General features: G+C 34.2%; 1 protein-coding gene across 1 annotated transcript in view; it reads left to right on the forward strand.

Annotated features, from left to right (window-relative positions):
• LOC143608392 (uncharacterized) overlaps nt 1-19996 on the forward strand; it is an 88543-nt gene extending 68547 nt beyond the window's left edge. Inside the window, exons 10-13 of the mRNA XM_077083443.1 lie at nt 11234-13295; nt 13909-15372; nt 18849-19104; nt 19173-19996. Of these exons, the coding sequence (XP_076939558.1) occupies nt 11234-13295; nt 13909-15372; nt 18849-19104; nt 19173-19693 (4303 nt within the window). The 3' untranslated portion in view covers nt 19694-19996. The remainder of the gene's footprint in view (nt 1-11233; nt 13296-13908; nt 15373-18848; nt 19105-19172) is intronic.
• Nucleotides 19997-24126: the final 4130 nt, after the last annotated feature.

Here is a 24126-nt window from a genome sequence, read left to right on the forward strand (position 1 = left end):
TATATATGCAAAACAATTTTACAGTTTTATTTTTTAGTCACTATATCTATGACAATTAAGAAAGAGGTTGTGCATAAGCGGTTGTACTATATGCATAAGAGGTGGTATGATTGTATGATATGCTTTCTTTTACAAACTTTCCATTTAATGTTTGGTCTAATTTTCAAGTTAACAAGCTGCAGCTCGCATGTGTGGTTTTAATGTTTTTACGTTTAATTTTTGACGTTTAACATCTCCATCTCAACGCACGGGTTCTAGGTCAACTTAGTTTTTATTTCTATTATTTACGTTTCGGTCTAATATTTGTGCATTAACCACACTGCAAATGGACGTGCATGATTGAATATTTTTACATCAAAATTTCATTAGGTTTAACATCCTCGCTGCAAAGCGTGGGTCCAACGCCTCCTTCAACACACGGTTCAATATAATGTTTTAACATTATTTCTTTATGGTTTTACGCTCCCCGCAACGTGGGCTTAATATTAGTTTCAATTATGTATGATGTTATTTCAATGATGTATTAGTAATATTAATTAACGGAATTACAATTCTGTAGGTTCAAACTACCTATATGTGTTGAAGATTGCACGGGCATCATTTCACTTACTATGTTTGATCATGAAGCTTATACGTTCCCATTCAAATTCAACATAAGATACTTTCCGCTTTCTATATGCTTTGCTATGACGATTAACAAGAGCTAAGGATAATCTCTATCCAGGGTTGGTTTGTTTCTCCGATGTCCTGTTTTTTACCATGGACAACTATATGTTGCGTTATCTAGAGTAACCAGCAGATGTGGTCTTAAACTTATGATATTGGATGATGAAATGAATACTCGTGATAAAACTAAAAATGTTATATATAAAGAGATTTTCTCAAATTTGTAAATTTGAGATTCTAGACTTTAATATTTGTACTATATATTTCATTTCTTTTTCACTTTTAATATTGCATGTTTATTTCAAATAATGGAGTTTATTAATTTTTATTATATTGTTTTATCAGCCTGTGTATTACACAGGTTCTAAGCTAGTAAATAATATAATGAAATATTGAGGTAGAAGATTATATATCAACCTTATGTATTACACTTAATAAAGCATATAAATGATGCTTATTGTTTTCATATATCTAAATATTAACCATATATTATTTATGAAAAATACTTTGTGAGAGAAAGTTACTATTTAATTTTTTATGCTTTATTATGTTCTACGTGTGTTTTGATGCTTGTCTAATCAATTTTTTTGTCTTTTTTTTTCTTTAATATATTGGGTGCTATATATTTTAGTTTTCTTCTCTTAAATATTAGTAATCTAACAAAATAACCCTTATGGTTTACAATTAATTTTAATTAATAAGCTCTATACTTTATAAATTTTATTGAAATTTTATTATTAATTAAAACGCTTTGATAATATTCATTAGTGTTTGTACCTAGTTATTCTTTTCTATATTTTAGGTTTCACTCTAGTTTTTTTGTAGTTAACTAGGTTATTGACCTATGTATTACACGAGCAGAAATATAAAAACCGTCCAAGTAAACGTATATATAATTTCAAATGACAACATTTTTTTAATATGTATTTTGAGACAACAATATAATTTATAATTGTAAGCAGCGTTGTAAAACTCGCTAGGTGGTCTTTAGGCGGCCGACCCCCATGTAGGGAGTTTTCGGGAAGTACTCGGCTTATACTCGGACATGATAAATATAACATAAAATAATTATTGGATATTATATAGATGTTAAGACAAGCATAATTCACATCAAAATAAGCGTAATTCATATAAAAAAAACATAATTCAAAAAATTCATGTTTTATTGTCATTTTTAAGAGTAAAGTGCCAAAATCGTCCCTGAGGTTTGGTAAATTATGCGACTTTCGTCCAAAAAGATTTTTTTATGCAACCAGGCCATCGACGTTTCCCATTTCTTGCCAGTTACATCCAAATTGCTAACTCAGTTAGATTTTACTGTTAAGTTGAGGGCAAAATCGTCTTTCTCACCGAGGTATGAAGGGCCCTCTTTGTCTTTTACCATCTTCATCTTCTTCAAATTCAAACCCTAATTTTCACTTTACAAATTATCACCACCACCAAACAAACTTAGCCATCGTCACCACACAATTGCCATACCATCACCATCACACAACAAGCACGCCACGGCTCCTCTCATCAGAAACCGGCGCCACCACATCTCTCGTTAGAAACTACTGCCAACCACTCGTTTTTCCAATCGGAAATCACCGCTGCCACCTCTCTCATCGAAAACTCCTTCCTCCATCTATGTTTGCTAGAAAAACAAGATTAAAAATCCTAAAAATCGATTCAGATCTAAAAGAACATGGAAATCCCGCCAAATGCTTGAAAAATCAGACTGCAATTTAGGTAAATTGTGGCTTCTTCCAATATCTACTATGTCAGCGATATTCTTAATTATCTAACATGGAAAACCCATTGAAAGAGAAAACACACCCAAGCGTATAAGGCCTTTGCTGAAATACCCAAAATGCTAGGGTTTGTGAAAGTTAAAATTGAGGTTAAATTGAAGATTTTGACCAATATATTGGATATGAAAATGAGGTAACTTACGCAAAATCTAGCCTGTAATCATGACATCAAGTCATCAATGGACGATTGGCCAACGGGACCACCGACGACAAACCCTAGGTCACAAAAGTAGTTAATTTTGGAGAATCCGTTAACGGATTCGAGTTTGCGTCGGGATAGCGGGTGGTGAACTGGGTGCGATGTATACAATTAAGGTTTCGGTGATATGCCGAGATCGAGGACACCAGGGCCGACAATGAAGAAGATGTTGGCGAATTTTGGGATATTTGAGTAATTATGTGTGATGATGAAGTTGCTTCTGAATTGTGATTATTGTGTACGAATTTTGCACATGATTGTTGGAAATTGGTAGGAGGCTGTTTGAAGGTTTTGGGAATGAGTTTTTGTTTTAGTTCTGCAGATACATATTCGAATTAGAATATGTTAAAAAAAAATTAATTAGAAAATAAGGAAAAGAACAAATTGTTATGAATGTGTGTACGTGGTGCTTAATATTAAAGTTAAAGAAAAGGAAAGTTATTTCATAAACAAGCTAAAAGACTATTTTACCCTCGACTTAACAATAAAATCTAACTGAATTAGCAATTTGGACGTAACTGGCAAGAAATAGGAAACGTCGATGGCCTAGTTGCCAAAAAAAAAATTTGGACGAAAGTTGCATAGTTTACCAAACCTCAGGGACGATTTTGGCACTCTACTCTATTTTTAATTTTTTGCTTAAAAAAAAATTGGTGGGCGAGTTGACCTTGGAGGCCAAGTAATCCCAAGTACTCCGACTTTTAACCGAGTTGGACCTTGGCGAGTAATGGTGCCCGAGTTGGGAAAAGGCGGCAAGGTTGATGTCCGAGGACCTTGGAATCGCCAATTCCAAGGCCTTGGAATCCGACTTTTACAACACTGATTGTAAGTCATATCAAACGAAAACATAATATTGAAAGATATGGACTTGCAAAAAATGACATTAAATAGTAGAATGTTTACAAATAAAATTTTAAACTTTAAAACATAAACTTCAAAAGCTATAAATTTTTACTTATAAACAATATTTTTTTCTTTGTTTACAACTTTCTCTTGCTTATCTAAAATAAGTATTTATTTTTTGTTCGTCTCTACTCTTCACTCTTGACAAATCTACATAAAGTTAACCATGTGTAAAACGGGTCTTTTAAGTATGCCATCTCTTGATATACACTGACCTAGACTTTAGTTAATGATCATTGCAAAACCAAACAAAAACAGGAAACTGTCTTCTCTAAAACTTAAACAGAAGATTTTTTTTATTTGAAGGTGTCAATTGTGTATATATATATATGTGTGTGTGTGTGTGTGTGTGCTTATATATTTGAACAATTTATAAATTTTGTATTTGTGTCAAATTATTTTAAATAAATGTTATGTTTGTTCTTAACTCACATATAAAAATGCATTTTAATAATCACAAAATTAATAATTCATTTTAGTGAACATAACACCCTCTACCAAAAAAAACTATATAAAAGGGTTCCTTATTTTGTTTCATTCACTTAAACATTTTCAAATTTTCATAAAACAGATTGTTTTACTTTGAATAGTTAATTCGTTATGAAAAATAATCCTATATATTTATTTAATTTTGCGTGATACAACAATATTCATAAATTAGATCGTTTTGCCTCGAATAATTATTTTGCTGTAAAAACTTATTTGCTGTAAAAACTTATCATATATATTTTATTTAATTTAGTGTGTCACAACAATATGTGTTAAAAATTCATTTTATGGAATTATAAATTTTTTAAACTAATTTCTATTTAAACCATCATAAATATATCATGCCAAATAAATATGGCTATTTTATATATTTAATATTAATGTTAGTGTAATTTGGAAGAGATGATGGTTATAGTGGCCCAAACTTTTTTACTAAAAGAAATAGACATATTAGATTTTGACCAGTTTAAGAAAATATAAACAAAATATGATACACAATAAAATTATCATATATTATTAATAGAACTACGTTTTATATTATAATGCTACTTAAAATTACATATTACATGGAAAAATTAATCAACACATTATAAGTAGTAATATGCACAAAATTGTCACCTCTACGACAAAGGATGACCAACTTGCAGTCATGTTGCCAAATTTTATCGCTGAATATTTATGTATATCCACAAAATCCTATCGCATTTAACCAATCAAAAAAGAAAAATGAAACTATAATATCATTATAATGAAGTACCGATTCAAAAAATCCCCAAATACAAATAGCTCTCTGAAAGGATCAACTTAAAAGAAAATATCAATTGTTCAATTGTAATATGTCTTTTCTTGTAATTAAATTCTCAATACTTTTGTGAAACGATCAACTAATCCAAATCATTGGGTACAGCAACATAGCCAAGCCCATTACTAACTATCTTTGCCACATATGGCGTCCCAAATTTGTAATTTCTAATATGATCCTTACCTGATAAAAAAAGCCCGAATGTAAACAGCATGTGTTACAACTTATATACTCTTAGTCTATATTATGTAATTGATACACACCAAAACCGACCAATCATATCCTACTCATTACATAAAGTTAGCTATTTTGACTTATTCTGTTTTAATAGTTTTTTAAACAACTCGTTTCGGAACTCATTATGATCATTATTACCCATTTTGAATCGAATCTAATTTGGCCTGTTACTCCATCATTAATAAATTTGCCTTTTAAGTTTTATACTACAATTTAAAACAACTGATTTTGACTCAAACTCGTTATCTTGGGAATTTCCATTCATGGAAATTCTTAATTTGCCATTTACTGTATATTTTTTTCCTTCTGATCTCCAAATTTTAAATTTCATTTTGCAACATATGTGAGTGTGTTTAATATATGATAATTTACTAATAAAAGGAGCAAGAATAGAACAATTTATGGGAGCATAAGTGACTCCAGTGGAAAATAGCAATTTATCATCTTCTACATCTAAAGCTTTAATTGCGAATCAAAATTAGCAAATGATAAGAAAAGTAGTTCAATTTTAAATTAAAATTCATTTACGAATGCAGTTAAATCAATATGTGCAGATACCAACAAAAATGTTATTAACATAAAAGGTCAAACTTTAGGCAAAATTAATGCAAAAGTATATAGAGAGGAAAGATTATGATTACCTCCAGATAAGAAACAATAACTTCCGCTTATATTAGTCCAACCAGTGATTCCAATTTGTCGATTCTAAACTCTTCAAAAACACCAAGAACTTGATAGCATTGTAGACACGAAGCATGTTAAATTGAGGGAAATGAATGAAAATTAAGGTTATGAAATGTATATGGGCCCATAATTGGTTGTCTAGGAGAAAACGCATCCAATTAAATGATTATTATAATTTTAATTTGGAGTTTTTTTATTAGTAACAAATTTTATGAGGGCTTATTATTTTTGGAATATAGTAAAATCAACCAATAGGAATGAGTAAAAAAGAATGTCTTTAATAGTATTTACTAGGCTATTGACCCGTGTACGACACGGGTGGAAATATAGAAATCGTCTAACAAACATATATAATTTTAATTGACAACATAATTTGTAGTATATTTTTTGGGACGCCAACATGATATTTATTACGTACGTAACTTAAATACACAAATAAATGCAATGTAAAATCATTGAAACATGAAAAAACGTATAAAAACATATATATTTCAAAAATAAATATTGTAATAAATACTGCAAACACATAGAACTAAAAGTTAAAAAGATGTTTAGGTTTGCTTAATATGTGATAGGAAAAGTTTCATAAGTCACAATGTTGTAACTTATAACTTATCCATAAGTCATAAGGAGGTAAAAATAAGGAATCCCAAACAACCCTATAATATAGAACTTAAGAACTTAACATAAGAAATTATATTGTTAAAAAGATAACTGAAACTTATTATGTCAGTCGTCCTTACGTAGCATCATGTCGAATAATACGTACACGTTATATACATTACAAGAAAATCGATCCATTTAAACCATGATCATGAGCAACTACATAAATATTAGAAACTCAAAAGAATTACGTGAAAGGGACGCGATAATACAGAGGATGCAAGCGTTATCCGCAATGATTGGGCGTAAAGCGTCATTTTCCAACTCGATCCAATCCATTCGGTTGTAGAGCCATTTACTCGATCGCAAACTTTTCTGAACAAACAGTTTAGCTTTAACCATTTTAATGATCCCACATTATTGGTTGATAGATAATCAAAGTGAATTTTCAAGAAAAACCATTGAAAATTTTCAGTCGCTCCACCAACCGGAACACTTAGCGGAGTTTTTAGAAATTGGTTAATAGGTAAATATACATGTACTTGATGAAATTATAATGTAATTGAATTTAGACGAATTGGCTAAGTATTGATAATGGACCCAAAAAATGTTGTCGATTGTACCGAGGAAAGTAAACTAAAGCGGTGTTAAAATTTGTAGAAAATAATATATTTCTAAAAATTCATAACTTCAATAGAAATATCTAAACAATATACTTTAAAATTTTAATAGTTAGTATTCATCACATTCACTTAATAAACATAATAATTTAATTGGATTTAGGTTGGTGATATTATTACACCATATGTTATACTTTTATTTATTGCAGGCTAACAAAAACAACAAAAGTTGAATTTCGGCATTAAGCGTTAAAATGCATTATGGACGGGTAAAGACCGTCACCTACAACAAAATTTTAACCTAATACCTTGATATTTCTATTAAAATAATAGTCGAATTCCCCGAAACTCCGTGTTGACGTTATCGTAAGTGATTAACCTAATACCATGTAAAAGCATGTTGCAAAACAAAAAAAAAAAAAAAAAGAACGAACATAAGATAATATTTTAGTTTTTTAATTTACTTATGAATGGGATGATTTTGATTTTGGCAAGTGTGCATGAAACCAAAGCAGGCTCCTAACCGATTTAACCTACATGACCCAACCCAACCTAAAATTGAATTAGCCAATTCTGGCGGATTTAAAAACAATAATAGTAATATATATTTTATTTTGGGCCATCAACATGTTACTAAAATCGGCCGTTCATTAGTACACGGATTGAAATTCACACTTATACTTAAAACATGATGACCACATTGAAAGACTCAAGGAATCATTATATCTATACTTAAGACCTTAAGTAATTTTTTTTCTACTTACGTTGGTTAAACCATTTAAATTATATAAGTGGTTACTTATAAAAATAGAAAAGTAGCGTATTAAATTAAATAAAGATGAACTTTATTTACACTTATAATTTACAAAATTATAAACAAATCATAAATCTTTAAAAGTTTCCTTCACGAATACACTACAAAATGAATGGAACAACATAACGTACATAGATATTGGGATTGTTTTGATGAACCTAGTGGATTAGCACAAAACATATGATTCAAAACGAAATAACGTTTAAATGAGTGTATTACATTTATAACATGATAGAGCTTATAAAATGTTTTGAATTTTGTTTACATTAATGCTTTTCAAAACTAAACTTCAACTATTTAGTGGAGAGATTAAAGTGTACATGGAAAATTATTAAAGTGTAGAGAAAAAGAAGAGCTTTCAAAGTAAATTATTAATTTAATTTTGAATTATTAAATTGTAAAGAAATTTTAAGAATCCTGGTTATTTTGAGAAAGTACTAAAATCAATCAATAGAAATGGACTATATTGTGTTTTCTTAATTTTTAATAGCATGTATAGATTATATAGATTAAATGATTATTATGATTTTAATTTTGAATTATTTTATTAGTAACAAATTCTATGAGGGTTTATTATTTTTAAAATATAGTAAAATCAACCAATAAGAATGAGTCAAAATAAATTTCTTTAATAGTATATATAGATATAGATATATAAATATAGATGTGCATGTATGGTTCATCGTATTTATTTCTATTTTTTGTGTTTTCTTGTATTAACTTATTTATTTATTTTTGTACGATAATATGTTAAACAATAATATGTTATGTTATAAGTTTAATATTTGCTGGTTTACATAGGTGCATGGTTTAATATGTTTAGTATGTCTGTTGTTTGTTCAGTTTAACGTCCCGTCGCAAATGAACTAGTTGATTTAAAATTTAAAACACATATAAATAATAAAATAAAATAAAAGAAATTAATATGTATACCATGTTAAGTAAAATATTGATTTTTTTAATATAATAATTAATCCAACGGTTGCTTGTATAGTATATAGTATATAAAGCCTTGACGTGGTATTTAACCAATTTCCTCTCAATAATAATAACTAGAGGGTTCCCGACGCGTTTTGCGTGGGGAACTCGACAACGGACCCGCATATTAAAACGCGAATACGCAAACACATCGTAACGAATATCACTTCGGCACAACAAAATAAAAGTTTATCTAACTATCAGAAGAACTTGGTTGGTATTGGTTCGGCTCATTACGGCATTGATGTGGTACCGACACTCGGTATGTGGTTACAATACAAAAAAAAATATTATATTGCGAAAAAAACTCCGTTTTCATCGGAAATTACATAACTTGTTGCGAATACAACTTCGTTTTAACGGCATGACATATAAAAATATGAGCATATCGTAATGGCATACTAAAGTTTTTAAAATATCGTATGCTAAATATTACCAAAGAATCAATAACTTAAATGTATAAGTAATAACAAAAAAACTATACGGGAAGAAAAACACATGTTAAGGTACATACTAAAACCATAAAAACTTTGGGATGCTAAAGTGCAAACTAAACAAAGTTTAGCAAAAAGAAATACCATGGATTAAAACTAAAACAATTTAAAACGTCAAGGGACTAAATTAAAAAAATCTAAAATTCAAAGACTAAAGGTGCAAAATTATGCTATATATTAAAGGAAACACCGTAACAGTATGTTTCCTTTAATATATAGTATAATAATAACTAGTGATTTACTTGTCCGGTACGCGGTAAATCGGTCAGTAAAACTCGGGTGTTGCAGTGACGAATCATCGTGAATTCAGTTAATAGTAGCTACGTTTGTTATGGTATTGGAACTAAAACAAAATGGAAACAAAAAATAAGAATAAAAATTGAGGTAGGCCAATGGGGTGGCGTCAGTTGGTCCCAGACGATAGCAACGAGTCAACGCGAATTTAGTCGGTATTAGTTACGTTCGTTACTGGAACTAAAACAAAATTTAAAAATAAAAATTAAGGTGAACCAATGGGGTGACGTCGGTCGGTCCCAGATGCTGATTTAGTGACTCTACGAAACTCATATAACATATTATAATTTTTTTTGTCGGTAAACCCGGACGTTGGTAAAACTTGATCATTAAAACGTCGACTTGACTCGTATTCGGGCGGGTGAGTCGGTAAAACTGGGGCGCTGGTAAAAATCCGAGTTTTTCGGCGGTGGGTTAACGCGAATTTTGTCGATTTTGTTCACATTTGTTACGGTATCGAAACTAAAATAAAGTTCAGCAAAACCCGGGCGTTGTAAAACCCAAGTGTTGTTGGTACTGGACGTTGCGCGGTGGGTCGGTAAACCCGAGCATTGTCAGTCCCGGAGTTGTGGTGGTGTGCTGACACAAATTCGGTAAAACAAAAAACATAACTTTTGTTAAGAATCTAGGAAAAAAACTAAAAGAAAAACATTTAACCAATAAAAAAAATCACGGTGTCGATTGTTACGGTATCGAAACTAAAATTAAGTTTGGCAAAACCCGGGCGTTGTAAAACCCAAGCGTTGTCGGTGCTGGACGTTGCGCGATGAGTCGGTAAAACTCGAGCATTGTCAGTCCCGGAGTTGTGGTGGTGCGTTGACACAAATTCGGTAAAACAAAAAACATAACTTTTGTTACGAGTTTAGAAAAAAAACTAAAAGAAAAATATTTAACCAATAAAAAAAATCAGACCATTGAGGTGGTGCCACAAGACCTGTATATAAAACCCAAGCGTTGTCGGTACTGGACGTTGTGCGGTGAGTCGGTAAAACCCGAGCATTGTCAATCCCGGAGTTGTGGTGATACGTTGACATAAATTTTGTAAAATAAAAAACATAACTTTTGTTACGAGTCTAGAAAAAACCTAAAAGAAAAACATTTAACCAATAAAAAAATCAGACCATTAAGGTGGTGTCACATGACCCAATTTGGGTCTTGTGGCACCAACTGTCTTCTTTACTTCTATAATAATAATAATAATAATAATAATAACGCCACGCCACGCCACGCCACGCCACGCCACACTTCTCTTCTTCTCTGTGTTAAAAAAGAAAAATATAAATAACATTAAAAAAAGAAGAACAAAGAAAAAAAAAAGGTTAAAATTGAATCCCAAATGATTTACAAAAAATTAGGGTTTCCAATCGAAGGAAGGTGTGGTTTTTGGGCGTATGGTTGAATCATCAAATTGATGCTTTGATCTTCACCGTCTCGATCTTATCCATCTATCTATCTATCTATGTCAGGTACCTACTACTACTACTACTACTACTCCTACTACTGTTTTCTGTAATTAATTAGTTCCACGGCTTTCGTTTTTGTGTCCAATTGATTACGTTCGTTCGTTTGTGAATATGTGGCCTGCAGATCTGGAAGTGGGTTTAAGTTATGTCAGAGATAGATCGCTGATTGATTTGATTTGATTGATTGAATTTAGGGTGGGTTTGTTGATGGAGATTACTGTAGGAGGAGGTAGTAAAACACTTCATTCGTCCGACACCGAAACGACTAACTGGTTCGGGAATGGTGGTGATGATACAAAGAAAAGAAAGAATATTATTACAAGTAGCTTTCAGGAGGAGAATTTCACAAACACTGATAATAATAAAAGGATTAGGCATAATAACATAGATGATCTTCTTGTTGAAGATGACATTATTCCCAAGCGCCCGCGTGGGTCGGCTTTGCTTAATCCTTCTGCTTCTGTTGACAGAGTTGCTGTCATAAAGAATGAACTTTCTGGTAGCGCTGACGGTTCTACACCGCAGACTGTTAAGTTAAATGGGAAGGTTGGGGTTAAGTCTAGAACAAAGGAGAAGATTGTTGCTGGTGGTTCTAAAGGTAATAGAAAACAGGGGTCGGCAGCGGTTAATTTGGCTCGTCGTGCCAAGAGTGATGGTTCATTGGCTTCCAAAGATGACGTGCCTTTAAGCAGTAGTTCATTGGGTTCTAAAGATGAAGTTAACAAGTTAAATAAAGATGAGGTAAAGGAAATTTCACAGAAAAAGGATGATCGGATGGGTAGTTTAAACGGAAACGCTAAGAGACACAGTGCTAAGGATGTGGAAGTAGACTTGTCAGATGGAAATCAAATGAAGGAATATTTAAAAAGAAATGGCAGCAAAAGAAAGAGGCAGCAAGGATCAAACAGTGGGACTGTTGCAAAGAAGGTCGAGTCATCATCTGCTTACCTGGACCCTGATGATGATCTTGAACAAAATGCAGCAAGGATGCTCTCGTCTCGTTTTGACCCTAGTTGCACTGAATTTTCTTTAAAACCTCCAATATTGTCTGCAAATGAAGGTGAGGATTGTGAAATCCCCATGGCTGCTTCTGGTGAGGCTCAAGACAGAGTGTTACGCCCCAGGAAACAGCATAAGAAAGGTAAGGGCACTTCTCGAAAGAGGCGACATTTCTATGAAGTACATTCTGATGACATGGATGCTCACTGGTTCCTCAACAGGAAGATTAAGATCTTCTGGCCTTTAGATGAAAGTTGGTACTATGGTTTGGTAAATGATTATGATGCAGAAAAGAATCTTCATCATATAAAATACGATGACCGGGATGAAGAATGGATCAGCCTTGAAAGTGAGAGATTTAAACTGTTGCTTCTTCCTAGTGAACTTCCACATAAGCCAAACACACCTGTTCACATGAAGGACGAGGCCTTAATGGAATCAGAACCAATTATATCATGGTTGGCTCATCATCGAGTCAAATCGCCAAAGCTAAGTACTTCTCGAGACGTGTGTAACATAACGGAAAGAGAAACTGATTCACCAAATTGCATTTCTGCTTTCTTTAGCGCATCAGTTGAAGATGATATAAGTAATAATGGCAGTGAAGGACACGTACCTATTGTTTATGTCCGAAGGCGGCGATGCCATAGGTTTAGTGATTCTGCAGAAGCAGCACCTCGGTCCCTGAGTAACACATCACATGTGGTGAGGCTAGATGCAACACAGTTAATACAACGTGAGAAGTTTGAGATATGCATACCGCTTTGGCCTATGCTTACATACTATGTCCTTGGGGCGGATATAGTATGGCTGCTTCACAGTGTTGTTTTGCTTCAGTTTGGCACTGTGGTTACCATGTGGCCTACTGTTTTCTTAGAGGTTCTGTTTGTTGATAATATTGTTGGGTTGAGGCTTTTTCTCTTTGAAGGTTGCTTAAAGCAAGCTCTCACCTTTGTTTTCCTGGTCATGAATGTGTTTTGTAGACCTGAGAAAGACGAGTCTATCAACCATCAAATTCCAGTCACGTCAATAAGATTTAAGCTTTCTTTGTTTCAGAACTTCAGAAGCCACAAGGTTTTTGCATATTATAGTTTCTCAAAAGTGAGAGATTTTGACTGGCGGTATCTTGATTCTGAGTTCAAGCCACAGTGTTTACTCTCGAAACACCTGCCTCTTTCTGAGTGCACATATGACAGCATTAAACTACTGCAAGGTGTAACACCAACAAACCACATACCTTATGCTTCTCAAACTGAGGTATTTGTCTCTTAATATTTTTTGATGATTCAGTTCTGTTCATAGCACAGCGCTTACGGCGCTTCATTTTTATTCATTCCTTATATATCTTACACCACATACGTAAGTTTAAATATTGTTTGCAGTACTGTAATGAAAAAAATGCAAAATAACAATCAAGTAAAGATACAAAAAATACCTAGTCCTTTACCATTGACCCCTTGCCAAGTTGCATTTGTGTGATACTTAGGAAAACAGAGGTTCCAATGGTATGTTGATTAGTGATATCAGCTTTAGGAAGACGGAACATTGATTGTTGATGCCTGGAAAACAACATATTGGAACCTTTTGTCATTACATGCTAAATTAAAAAAAGGAACAATATGTTGATAGTTGAAACTTAGAAACTTATATACGCTAGAGAAGTTAAATTTAATAACGCAATAGCAAATTATAATTTTGGGGGACAACAGATGGATTGATTACATATTAAGTGGCGTATAGAAAATATAAATATGCTAAGGAGAAGAACTTGCATGCCTGAGAAATGTTTTAAGATAGTTGGTTAGTTGCATTTTGAAATATGAATTTAATTTGAAGAAGTATTAACTATCAGAATATTTCTATCCTGCAGGTTTTACATAAGAAGTCAAACCGTGGTGGTGCTTCATTGTTCAGTAGTTCTAGATCATCCAAGCCGGTACCTGGGATTCGAACAATTTACAGTTTGAGACATGGAAATGTTCCTCCATTTGCTCTTTCATTTAATGCTGCCCCAAATTTGTTTATTAGCCTACACCTCAAGCTTTTGCTGGAACACAGTATTAGCCTTGCAGCAGCAGATGATGGTGATGATAATGATAATGACGATGATGATTGTAGTCAGTTAGGGATATCTTCAGAAAGCTCTTCTTCTAAGAGCAGTAGTCATGAGTTACATCATGCTGCCATTGATCCAAATTTCAGTGAATCTGCTGGAAATTCACAAGGCAATAAAGATTCACCTACATCTAACTTGAAAGGTCTTATTTGTGTTGAAATCCCGACATCAGATGAGGTTCACAGGGCCCAACAGCATCATGCATCTGACCTCGCTTGTGATGGCATCATTTTTAGCCCCAACCAACATTCAACTGGCCTTAAAACAAGTTCTTGGCAGCATCCGTGGGGCGATAGGAAGACAGACTTTTTTGGGAACAGGCCTAAGAAGCCAAGGACTCAGGTCCAGTACACATTGCCTTATTCTAATAAGAATAAAGTCCATAATAATCTTCCTTTCCAGAGAATTAGGAAAACAAATGACAAGAAGATATCTTTGTCATCATCAGACACTGCTGCTGCTGCTAAAGGTGGTGGCCCACGAAGAAACTTTGAGCTGGTGGCTTGTGATGCAAATATATTGATCAACGGCGGGGACAAAGGGTGGAGAGAATGTGGGGCCCGAGTTTTTTTGGAAGCTGATCAGCAGAACGAGTGGAAACTTGCAGTGAAATGTAGTGGGGAGTTAAAGTATGCATATAAGGTGCATCAGGATTTACAGCCCGGGTCAACAAACCGTTACACACATGCTATGATGTGGAAAGGAGGGAAAGACTGGGCACTTGAGTTCCCAGAACGGAGCCAATGGTTTGTTTTTAAGGAGATGCATGAGGAGTGTCATAATAGGAACATACGAGCAGCATCCATTAAAAATATTCCTATTCCCGGTGTTCGGCTGATTCAGGCTGATGGCCTTTCTCATCCAAAGGAAGGATGTTTCACTCGCACCCCCTGGTACTTGCGCCAGGTCAGAGATGACATTGAAATGGCTATGGATGCATCACGTGTTACGTATGACATGGATAGCGAAGATGAAGAATGGGTTTGTAGGAGCAGGGGTAAAGAGGGTGATGATGGTATAATATCTGATGAGCTTTTTGAGAAGGTGATGGATATGTTGGAGAAAGTTTCCTATGCTCAGAAGCGTGATCAGTTTTCTTCTGGGGAGGTTGATGAGCTCATTGCCAGAGTAACTCCCTTGCAAGTTGCAAAATCCATCTATGACCATTGGCGGGATAAAAGGCAAAGGAAGGGCATGCCGTTGCTCAGACAATTCCAGGTTTGTCACGGCCTAGATTAACACACACACACACACACATTATATTCACTTATATGCATTCTTCTTTATTTGTCTTGCTTTTACAAAATCTGCAAATCATGACCAAACTGGAAGGCTGGATCTAACTCATGCCATTAAGGCAATTTTCTTACAATGTTATTGCATTTGTATTTGTGTTTTAGTTAAAATATAAATTGCTTGCTTTTTTTCATTTTAATAAGTTCAGTCACATAGTAAAATTATACTAGTAGAGATTTTAATATAGTTATATCTGCCACCATTTTTTTAAGTTTTTTATTTTTTATCGTTATCTTATTTTGAAGAGAATTGATGCAGAAATATATAAAATATTAATCCTGCTGCTATGTTGCTTACATGAGACCCCTCCCCCTTCTCCCAGAAACAGAATGTCTTTACAGTATACTCTTTTGATTGACTGCAACTCTTTTGTATGCTAATTACTATAATGCCATCATATATCTTGAAATTTTGGAAGCATCAAGTCCAGGGGTGTCCAAAATACCCGAATCCGATTAACCCGATCCGAACCCGAATAAGCTAATTAGGGTCGGGTTAAACAGGGTCAAAAAGTGTTAATTGGGTTGACCCGAATAACCCGAATTGTTGATAGGGTCGGGTTTCGGTTTCATTTTGGAAAAAAATCGGGCTTCGGGTTAACCTGAATAACCCGATTAGTGATGATACTTTACTTCAAATACAATAATGAGAATGTGAAATAAGCACTAAAAAATCAATACTGAGAGTTTTATAAAGGAGTTAATTATTCTGATTTTTCATGAACCGTTCGACTGAAAAAGTTCATTTATGTTGTGTTCATTTAACTAAATGAACGAACATGAAAAACTTTTTCACTCGTTCATCTATGTTCGTGAACATTCATTTATGATTGTTCATTTAAGTTTGTTTGCGTTCGTTCATGTTCCTTTACATATTAAAATAAGATTATTAAATATTATTAGCATTTAGAAATTATATCACCCTAATATGTTTTATATTTGTTTATCTGTGCTCATTTAAATGCGTTCATTTATGTTCGTTTATGTATGTTTGTGTTCGTTAATGTATGCACATATATGTTCCTTCATGTTCGTTCGTCTTTGTTTTATTGTGTTCATTTATGTTCGTGAACTATTCGTTTAGATTTTAAATGAACGAACGTAAACAAACACGAACATGCTCATTTTTAACTAAGAACATGAACACAAATATTTGTTTAAGTGTTCGTGATCGTGTTCGTTTAAAGTTGAACGAACCAACATGGACATGCCTTTGTTCATGTCCGTTCGGTTGGTTTACAAGCCTATATGTAGTTATAAGATAATTACTTGTGAAAAATTGAAAACTGAGTGGAATGAAAAATTTTGCAACCCACGAGTTACAAGCATAAAAATCAACTTAAAATTATAAAGTAACATGGTCAACCCGACTAACCCGAATAACCCGAACCCGACTAATCCGACCCGATTAACCCGAAACCCGATCGGGTTTACCCGATGAACACCCCTAAATTCAAGTCCGATATGAAAGTGAAGATGTTACTCAGCCGGTGTTTCTAATGATTTGTGAAGATGAGCGTAGTTTCAGTACTTTAGCTCATCTAGATGAGTGTTATATTCTAGCTAAATGCTGACTGTTACGAAGTTTTAAGATTTGGATTGTAGGCACATAAATTCTTCAAAGAAGAAAAGGTCGGTTTAATAAACAAGTTTTTGGCACTATTTCTTAGCAGTTTGAATTTCAAACTTGACTTGATAAGTTGGAAGTTTAAGTTTGTAAATTTCAGCACTTGCTAATGCCCACATTGTTGCGAATCTATATGTCTTTTAACATAAATATTTGAAAGCGAAGGGTTCATTTCAAAGTTCTCATTAGTTTGCTTTTGTCTTTTTGCCTATTACCAGAAGATTAAGGCTTTACGTATTAAGAATCTTCATTGATTTTTTTTGTGAAATTAGAATGTTGAATGGGTATTTTGAAAGTTTAGTCCAGCCAGCTAGTTGCAAAGTTTAGTTCATTCAAGTTCTTTCTAAGGGTACACTCATGGTTCACTAGAGTTTTCTTTTTTTGTTTGAGATGAGAGACAAATCCATAGCATTCAAGTGCACGTGCAGCTTTTTTCTCATCCCATTATATGTTGTCTGCATAAATTAAAGTTGAGGTCTATTTACAGTAAGTAGTAAATATCCAATTGGTGTTCATATTGTGTCCTGAATGATCCATTACACCAATCACTATTTTTCATGATCTTTCTTCTTCATGTCTTTTGACCTCCCCCATAGTTTTCAATTTGTTATCTGATCTGAAAAACCTATTTATGTTTATTGTGAGTTGGATTACATATGTTAGGATCTATGCAGTTAATGCGGTAGTAAATCCGATATCAGTCAAGCACCAATATTTGAGATATCGGTTATCGCGGTGGGATATTGGTAACTTTAATATCATGCAGGATTTATATATATACATGTATGAAAACGTAAACATATATAATATTAATAGTAATATCAAAAGTCAAAACTCAAAAGTGTCGGTATTTGTAACATTATCTAATCGTAAGCCATGAAATCTTCCTCCGAGTCAACATCAACCAAGGCATCCAAAATATTGGTCAATATCGGTCAATATCGTCAATATCATCGGTACCGATATTCTGACCGATATTTGAACCGATATTTGGTACCGATAACTGATATATCATCGATATCCTACCAATATTTCGCCATCGCCGATATTAACTGCATAGGTTAGGATTAGGGTGTAGTTAGGATTGAGATTTTTCTATGCCCATGGGCCAACTATTCAAGGCTATTAGTTCTGTTTTTGAGATCTTCTGTTTGTGCCAAGTTGGTAGTAGTTCATATTTTTTAACCAACTTGAAGTTTATTCATAGTTATCATGACACCATAAAATTCTGGCAGTAGCCAACGACAAAAAAGTTTACATTGAAATAATGCCATTACATTAGAGGTCAAGGTGGCTTCAATTTTGTGCTCATCATGTATAAAGTAGCAAATATAGTAAAAAGCCAATAAATAAATAGCAGCGATTTAAGGATTCCGTCGTAATTATACATTATATTCGCATAGCACGAAATAGAAAGTAAATATTTAAGGTAACAAGTATTAGCAGATTGTACTCTAATAAAAAATGTAAATAACGAACCAAGTATATGAGCTAGATATAGATTTCTCTTTAGTTAGCTAAATACTATATAAACCCTAGTTCTGAATTATGAAAAATCTAGTAGACCCGGCCTAGGATATAATAATAGAATTAAATGATTATATAAATCTATCCATTTCAGCTCTAGAGTGTACATTCTCTACATATTTTCTGGTTTGTGTGTTTGTGCGTGTGCATACACACACACACACACACACACACACACACACACCATGTTTCTTTTCTATTTGGAAACAACTGCGGTCTAATCAGGTTTTACCTTTTATCATCAGCCTCCACTGTGGGAAAAGTACCAGCAAACATGCAGAGAATGGGAAAAACTAAAGCCCAAACCATCAACTGGCCCATCCAGCGGGTCCCAGGAGAAGGCAGCCACAGCAGCAGCAGCAGCAGACAAACCACCCATGTTTGCTTTCTGTTTGAAACCGCGTGGGCTTGAATTACTCAACAGGGGCTCTAAACACAGACCACACAAGAAAATCTCACTCTCTTGCCACACCCTAGCCGATCATGACACTCATCATTCTGGTAACCTAACATTTACAAAGATTATTTGCTGGTATTTGTTCTATATTAATAACATATTTGTTTGGTAGGTAGAAGAGTACATACATATGGGTTTGGAGACGAGAGGGCGGATTCTCCAGACGTGTCTCCACTGGTTACCAAAATGTACTCACCGCGAGACACAGGCCACTTTTGTTTGGACGGTGGTGATGCATCCGACCAACAACTAAGATTCCAAAGCGCTAAAAGCACTAGAACACTCGTATCACCAAGACCGAGTCCCGGTTTAAGAAGACCATCATCAGTGAAGAGAAACAACAGTAAAAAGTTTAATGATTGGCATAACAGTAACAGCAGTAGCAGGGTGGTTCAACAACAGCAGCAGCTTGTGTTGGGTGGGTCTGATCTTGATGAGTTCAGGCTGCGGGATGCTTCAAGTGCTGCAAAGCATGCGCGTAACATGGCTAAGTTAAAGAGGGAGAGAGCTCAGAAGCTTATGTTGAGTGCTGATCTGGCGATTCATAAGGCTGTCTCGGCTCTAATGACCGCTGAAGCAATCAAGACTTCTTGTACAGGTGGAGATGATAGCCCCCCGTCTTCAGTAAGTTGATAAAGATAATATTAAATTCAGGTGCAGTTTTTGGTTTAGGCTCCGGTTTGTGCCTGGTTTTGGTACATTTGCTAGTCAGGCAGGCGATTTTGAGTTGGTTAGGGGTGTGCGTGGCAATTCTTCTCTTGAGTCTTTTAGACATTTGATTTGTACAGAAATGATCTTGTTTTGCTTAATTGCCGCCTCACCCCACCCAACCTTTTCGAAAAAGAAAAAAAGAAACTCCGGTCAAGTTTTAGGAATAATAGCAAACTCATATGATTGGCATGAGAATACAAAGGGAAGTAACTTGCGGCAGTAATCTTAGTTAAGTTATTGCCTATATATATATATATACATATATATATTTTCTTTTTTGCATATCGTTGGCTACATGCTGGCCAGGTAACATGCTTTATCGATATTTATGGTATTAAGTGAACATTACTTATATTGTGCCTGGTCTAAAACCCTAGTCTGAAACCTTTACAACCTATGGTCTACATAAACATGAAAGCATGCATATACAGAGCAGTTAAAATCGATAAAATCAAGTACAACTTTTGAAGACATAAAATACTAAATCTTTAGATCATCCTTCCTCAATATGTGTGATCCACAAAGACTGAACTTAAATACAAAAAGAATGTTTGTTTAGGAAGGACATAAAGTTGCTTGTGTTTTGTTTATGATCTTTAGTACGTTTGCCAGAATGGGTATTCAGAAAGTGAAGTTCAATATGATAGTTTATTAACTTTGTGCATAATTTAGTTATTGTTGTAGATCATACAGGAAGCAAACATATGTGTAGTTTTTACAAAAAAAAAAAAAAAAATTGTTTGGATCAACTTTTGTGGAGATTTTTTTTTTTTACCAAAATGGGGATTGTGGGTAAATTATTTACCAAAATAGGTTATTTTAAAACTATTTACTAAAATGGGGTTTTTCATGTTTAATAAAAAAAAAAAATTCTTAATCTTGAGTTCGTAACTGTTGTTGATCCACCGCCTTGAACTCCAACAAGTTACCCGACCATCAAAGTCTCCGATGAGTTTACCACGAAAGGACTCACATGACTTGTATTAAGCGCTTATCCAAGCATCACTGGTTGAGGATGAAGTGGGGGTGTACCATGTTCTTTTCCAATTTGAATTTCAATCCACCTCCAATGTTTTGCACTATCATCAAAACGCCCTTTCGATGTATGTTTGATTCTTCCTACCTTTGCTAATTTCTCACATTTCCGTGATGCTTTCTGTTTGAATTTCAGTAATAGCAAAAGGTTGAAGACCATCCCATTTTGAATTGAACTTAAAAGTGAAGTATAATAATCAAATTGAATTATCTGTAATAGCAAAAGGTTGAAGACCATCCCATTTTGAATTGAGCTTAAAAGTGAAGTATAATAATCAAATTGAATTGTGGGGTTTTCATATGAATGATGGGAATCTCAGGTTAGATAAAGGAGGCACATCACTAAATTGCATTATCAAATGTGACCGTGCCAAAATTCGACGTGAGATGAAATTTAACCGGTGAAACAGTAGCTGACGACCAAAACAATAACTATTCAATTAAATACCAAAAAGTAGGTAAAACGACCAAAAACGATGTTCTTATGTATTTATATTTACTAGTTTTACAGAAACGGAATGATGTGTATATTTGTAATTTGGTATTTCAAAAGCAAAACAAAAGCTTTGATTTTTTGCTTCTGAAAACCATCTTTTTAACACACAACAAAAAGCAAAACATTTTATGATACCCAAACTTGATTATTTGCTTATTTGCTTTTTGAAAGCACATAATGTAACATTTATTACTTTTCAAACCCGAAAACCCGACCCACTTTAATTTTTGGTTTTGTTTATAAATATATACATATCTTAAGTTTGTTTAATGTATTTGACATTAGTTATTTTCGTTAAACCGATCCGTTTCGCAGTTCGAAGCATTCTTGTTTATCGTTCATCAATATTATAATGTTCATGAGAAATTACGTTATCGTTTGCTCGTTTACTTTTGTTTTCATTTGGTACAATTAATGAAGCTCCGGGATTGAAAGTTTTACTCTTAAACAATTCGCAAATTATATCGGGCAAAATATAAAAAAATTACCCAAGCTTGCAAACTTCTATTTCATCATATAAAGCATTTCAAAATCCAAGGTTCACTTTGTTAATTATTTTAATTTAAGTTTTTAAAGATTATTGATAGTTGGAGGACTGAATATGTAAAATTGCATTTAAAATAATAATAAAATAACCCACCCTAAACCCACCCAGCCCCTGTAACGCCCGCTAATTTATCGGTTTAAAGATTTCCTGCCTGTAGAGTATGTATGTTTTCTTGGGATTTGTCTGGCATCTTTCGTTGACCCGACCATCTTTCTGGTATGTTAATTTATCTAACCTTTTTCCCCAAGTTACGACATCCCTTAAACTTCGAGGGCTAATGCGTAACATCTAATTTATATCATAAAACTTGGATTAACCTAACCCTAGCCCATTAGCGGCGCCGATCACAAGGAGAACCCCCCTGCTTGTTTTTCTTCTGCCCAGCTAAGTTTCAGCCGTGAAAACTCCAATTCCAGGTCGGTTTTATGATTCCCCATGCCTTTTACACGTTAATTGATCCTTATATTGCGCGTATTGATCGAAAAACGTCTTGTTGTAGGCTAACCGGGTGGCTGTCCAATTGAGCTCTTCCGGGACTGTTTTGAGTGAGGTTTTCGAGTCAAAATCCCACTAGGTATGGCATGTACATCATATTATAATTTCATGGCCATTGGAGGTTTTTAGGTTGGTCAATTGATTTTAGTTTGAAAACTAGGGTTTATCGGGTGTAGAATTGTCTATTGTTGAGTTTGATGCGTTAATCGATCGAATGACCAACCGAATCAGTTTGCATGGCTCTAGGGTGGTTTAAGGGCTATGGGAAAATTAGTTTTTTTTGATACTCGAGTCTGATTTGGTTGGTGATTGGTCAATCGAGTCGGCGGTGCGCGAATTGTCGTTCAAAAGTTAAATTGGGAGTTGTAAAAAGGAACCGTCAACCCTATCAACTCGGGTGACAAAATTATGAAGTATGAAATTGTTAAGTTGGGGATTTGGTCCATTTGGGGCTGATTTGTTTGGCAATTGATTTTAAAAATTTATTTCGCGCGTATTCGACTCGATTCGATTACCGGCCGGTGAGTTGTGCATCATGGTTAGCCCTGACCAGGATCGAAGGGTGGATTTGGTTAATTGAAAGGTTTAAGGGGCTGAGGTAAAGTAATTGGGTTTGGGCCTTGGGCCAAGTGTTGGGCCTTGGGCCAAGTTGTTGGGCCTTGGGCCAAAGTGTTGGGCTTGTACGGCCCATTAGGCAAGAGTGTTCTTACGGTCTAGTTTAGTAACGTGTTGTGTATAATTTACAGGCCCTTGCTTGTGATTGTGCACTTAGGGATTTCCTAGCTCGTTGCAGGTGTTCGATTGATTTCAGGTGAGTTCATGATGCCCTTTTTACTCTTTTTACTTTTGGGCTAGCATGCACACCTAAGTGTTTTTCTTACTTGATGAAATGTTTTAAATGATTTTACATAGGCTTGCTAGTATTGGTAGGCCTTGGAATGTTAAAGAATGTGTGTATGTATATATATATATATGTATATTTTAGAATGGCCAATATTTGGCGAATGTTGTAGTCGTCTAGGCTACTGAATGTTGCGTATGTCTACTTTATGTTTGCATGCGCTGAATGTTACATGTTTGGGTTGTACGTTTGCTTGACCCTGAATGTTATTATTGAATGTTATATATATATATATAGGAATGCACGTATAGAGATGTTCATACATAAGGATGTTTATTTATTGTGATGACCTAACCGATGAAGTTCCGTTTACAGTTTTAAAACCGTTGGAATGATTATTAAGACTTTTGTTACTTATTTAAAAACTTGAACTCACTTAGCTTAAGCTGACTTTATGTGTATGTTAGTGTGAGTTTCAGGTTAGGAAGAGGATGCCTTATCGCTTGGACGTGCACGAAGCTACTTGGACGGTGAAGGGCATACAGGAATTGAAGATTTTATTATTAAACATTTATTTTTAAAAATTTTTATTTAAAGATAATTATGTTGGTTTTGGGAAAAATTCCCGGGTTTTGGGAACTCATTTACTTATTTACGTTTTCCGCCGAATTATACTCTGTGATGCTTATTTTAACGAAAAGAATTATTTTTAAGTTTAATTATTTTTACGAGTGTTTTGATTGATTACCAACTGTGGGGTTCCCGGGGTTCAGGGCCTTACAAGTTGGTATCAGAGCCATGGTTCGAGGGATCCGAGCATCCTCGAATGCTTGGACTCGAACTGTAAGAAAAGAGACCAGTATGCCCACCGCAAGTAGCTGCACGCCAAGAGGTAACTTTAAATTATTTAGTCATCCCTTTGAATTTGAAAGTTTCCTGTA

Source organism: Bidens hawaiensis, unplaced genomic scaffold, assembly GCF_021521415.1.
Source record: "Bidens hawaiensis isolate Kalapana, Puna unplaced genomic scaffold, B.hawaiensis_p1.1 tig00002153_1, whole genome shotgun sequence".
Taxonomy (NCBI): domain Eukaryota; kingdom Viridiplantae; phylum Streptophyta; class Magnoliopsida; order Asterales; family Asteraceae; genus Bidens; species Bidens hawaiensis.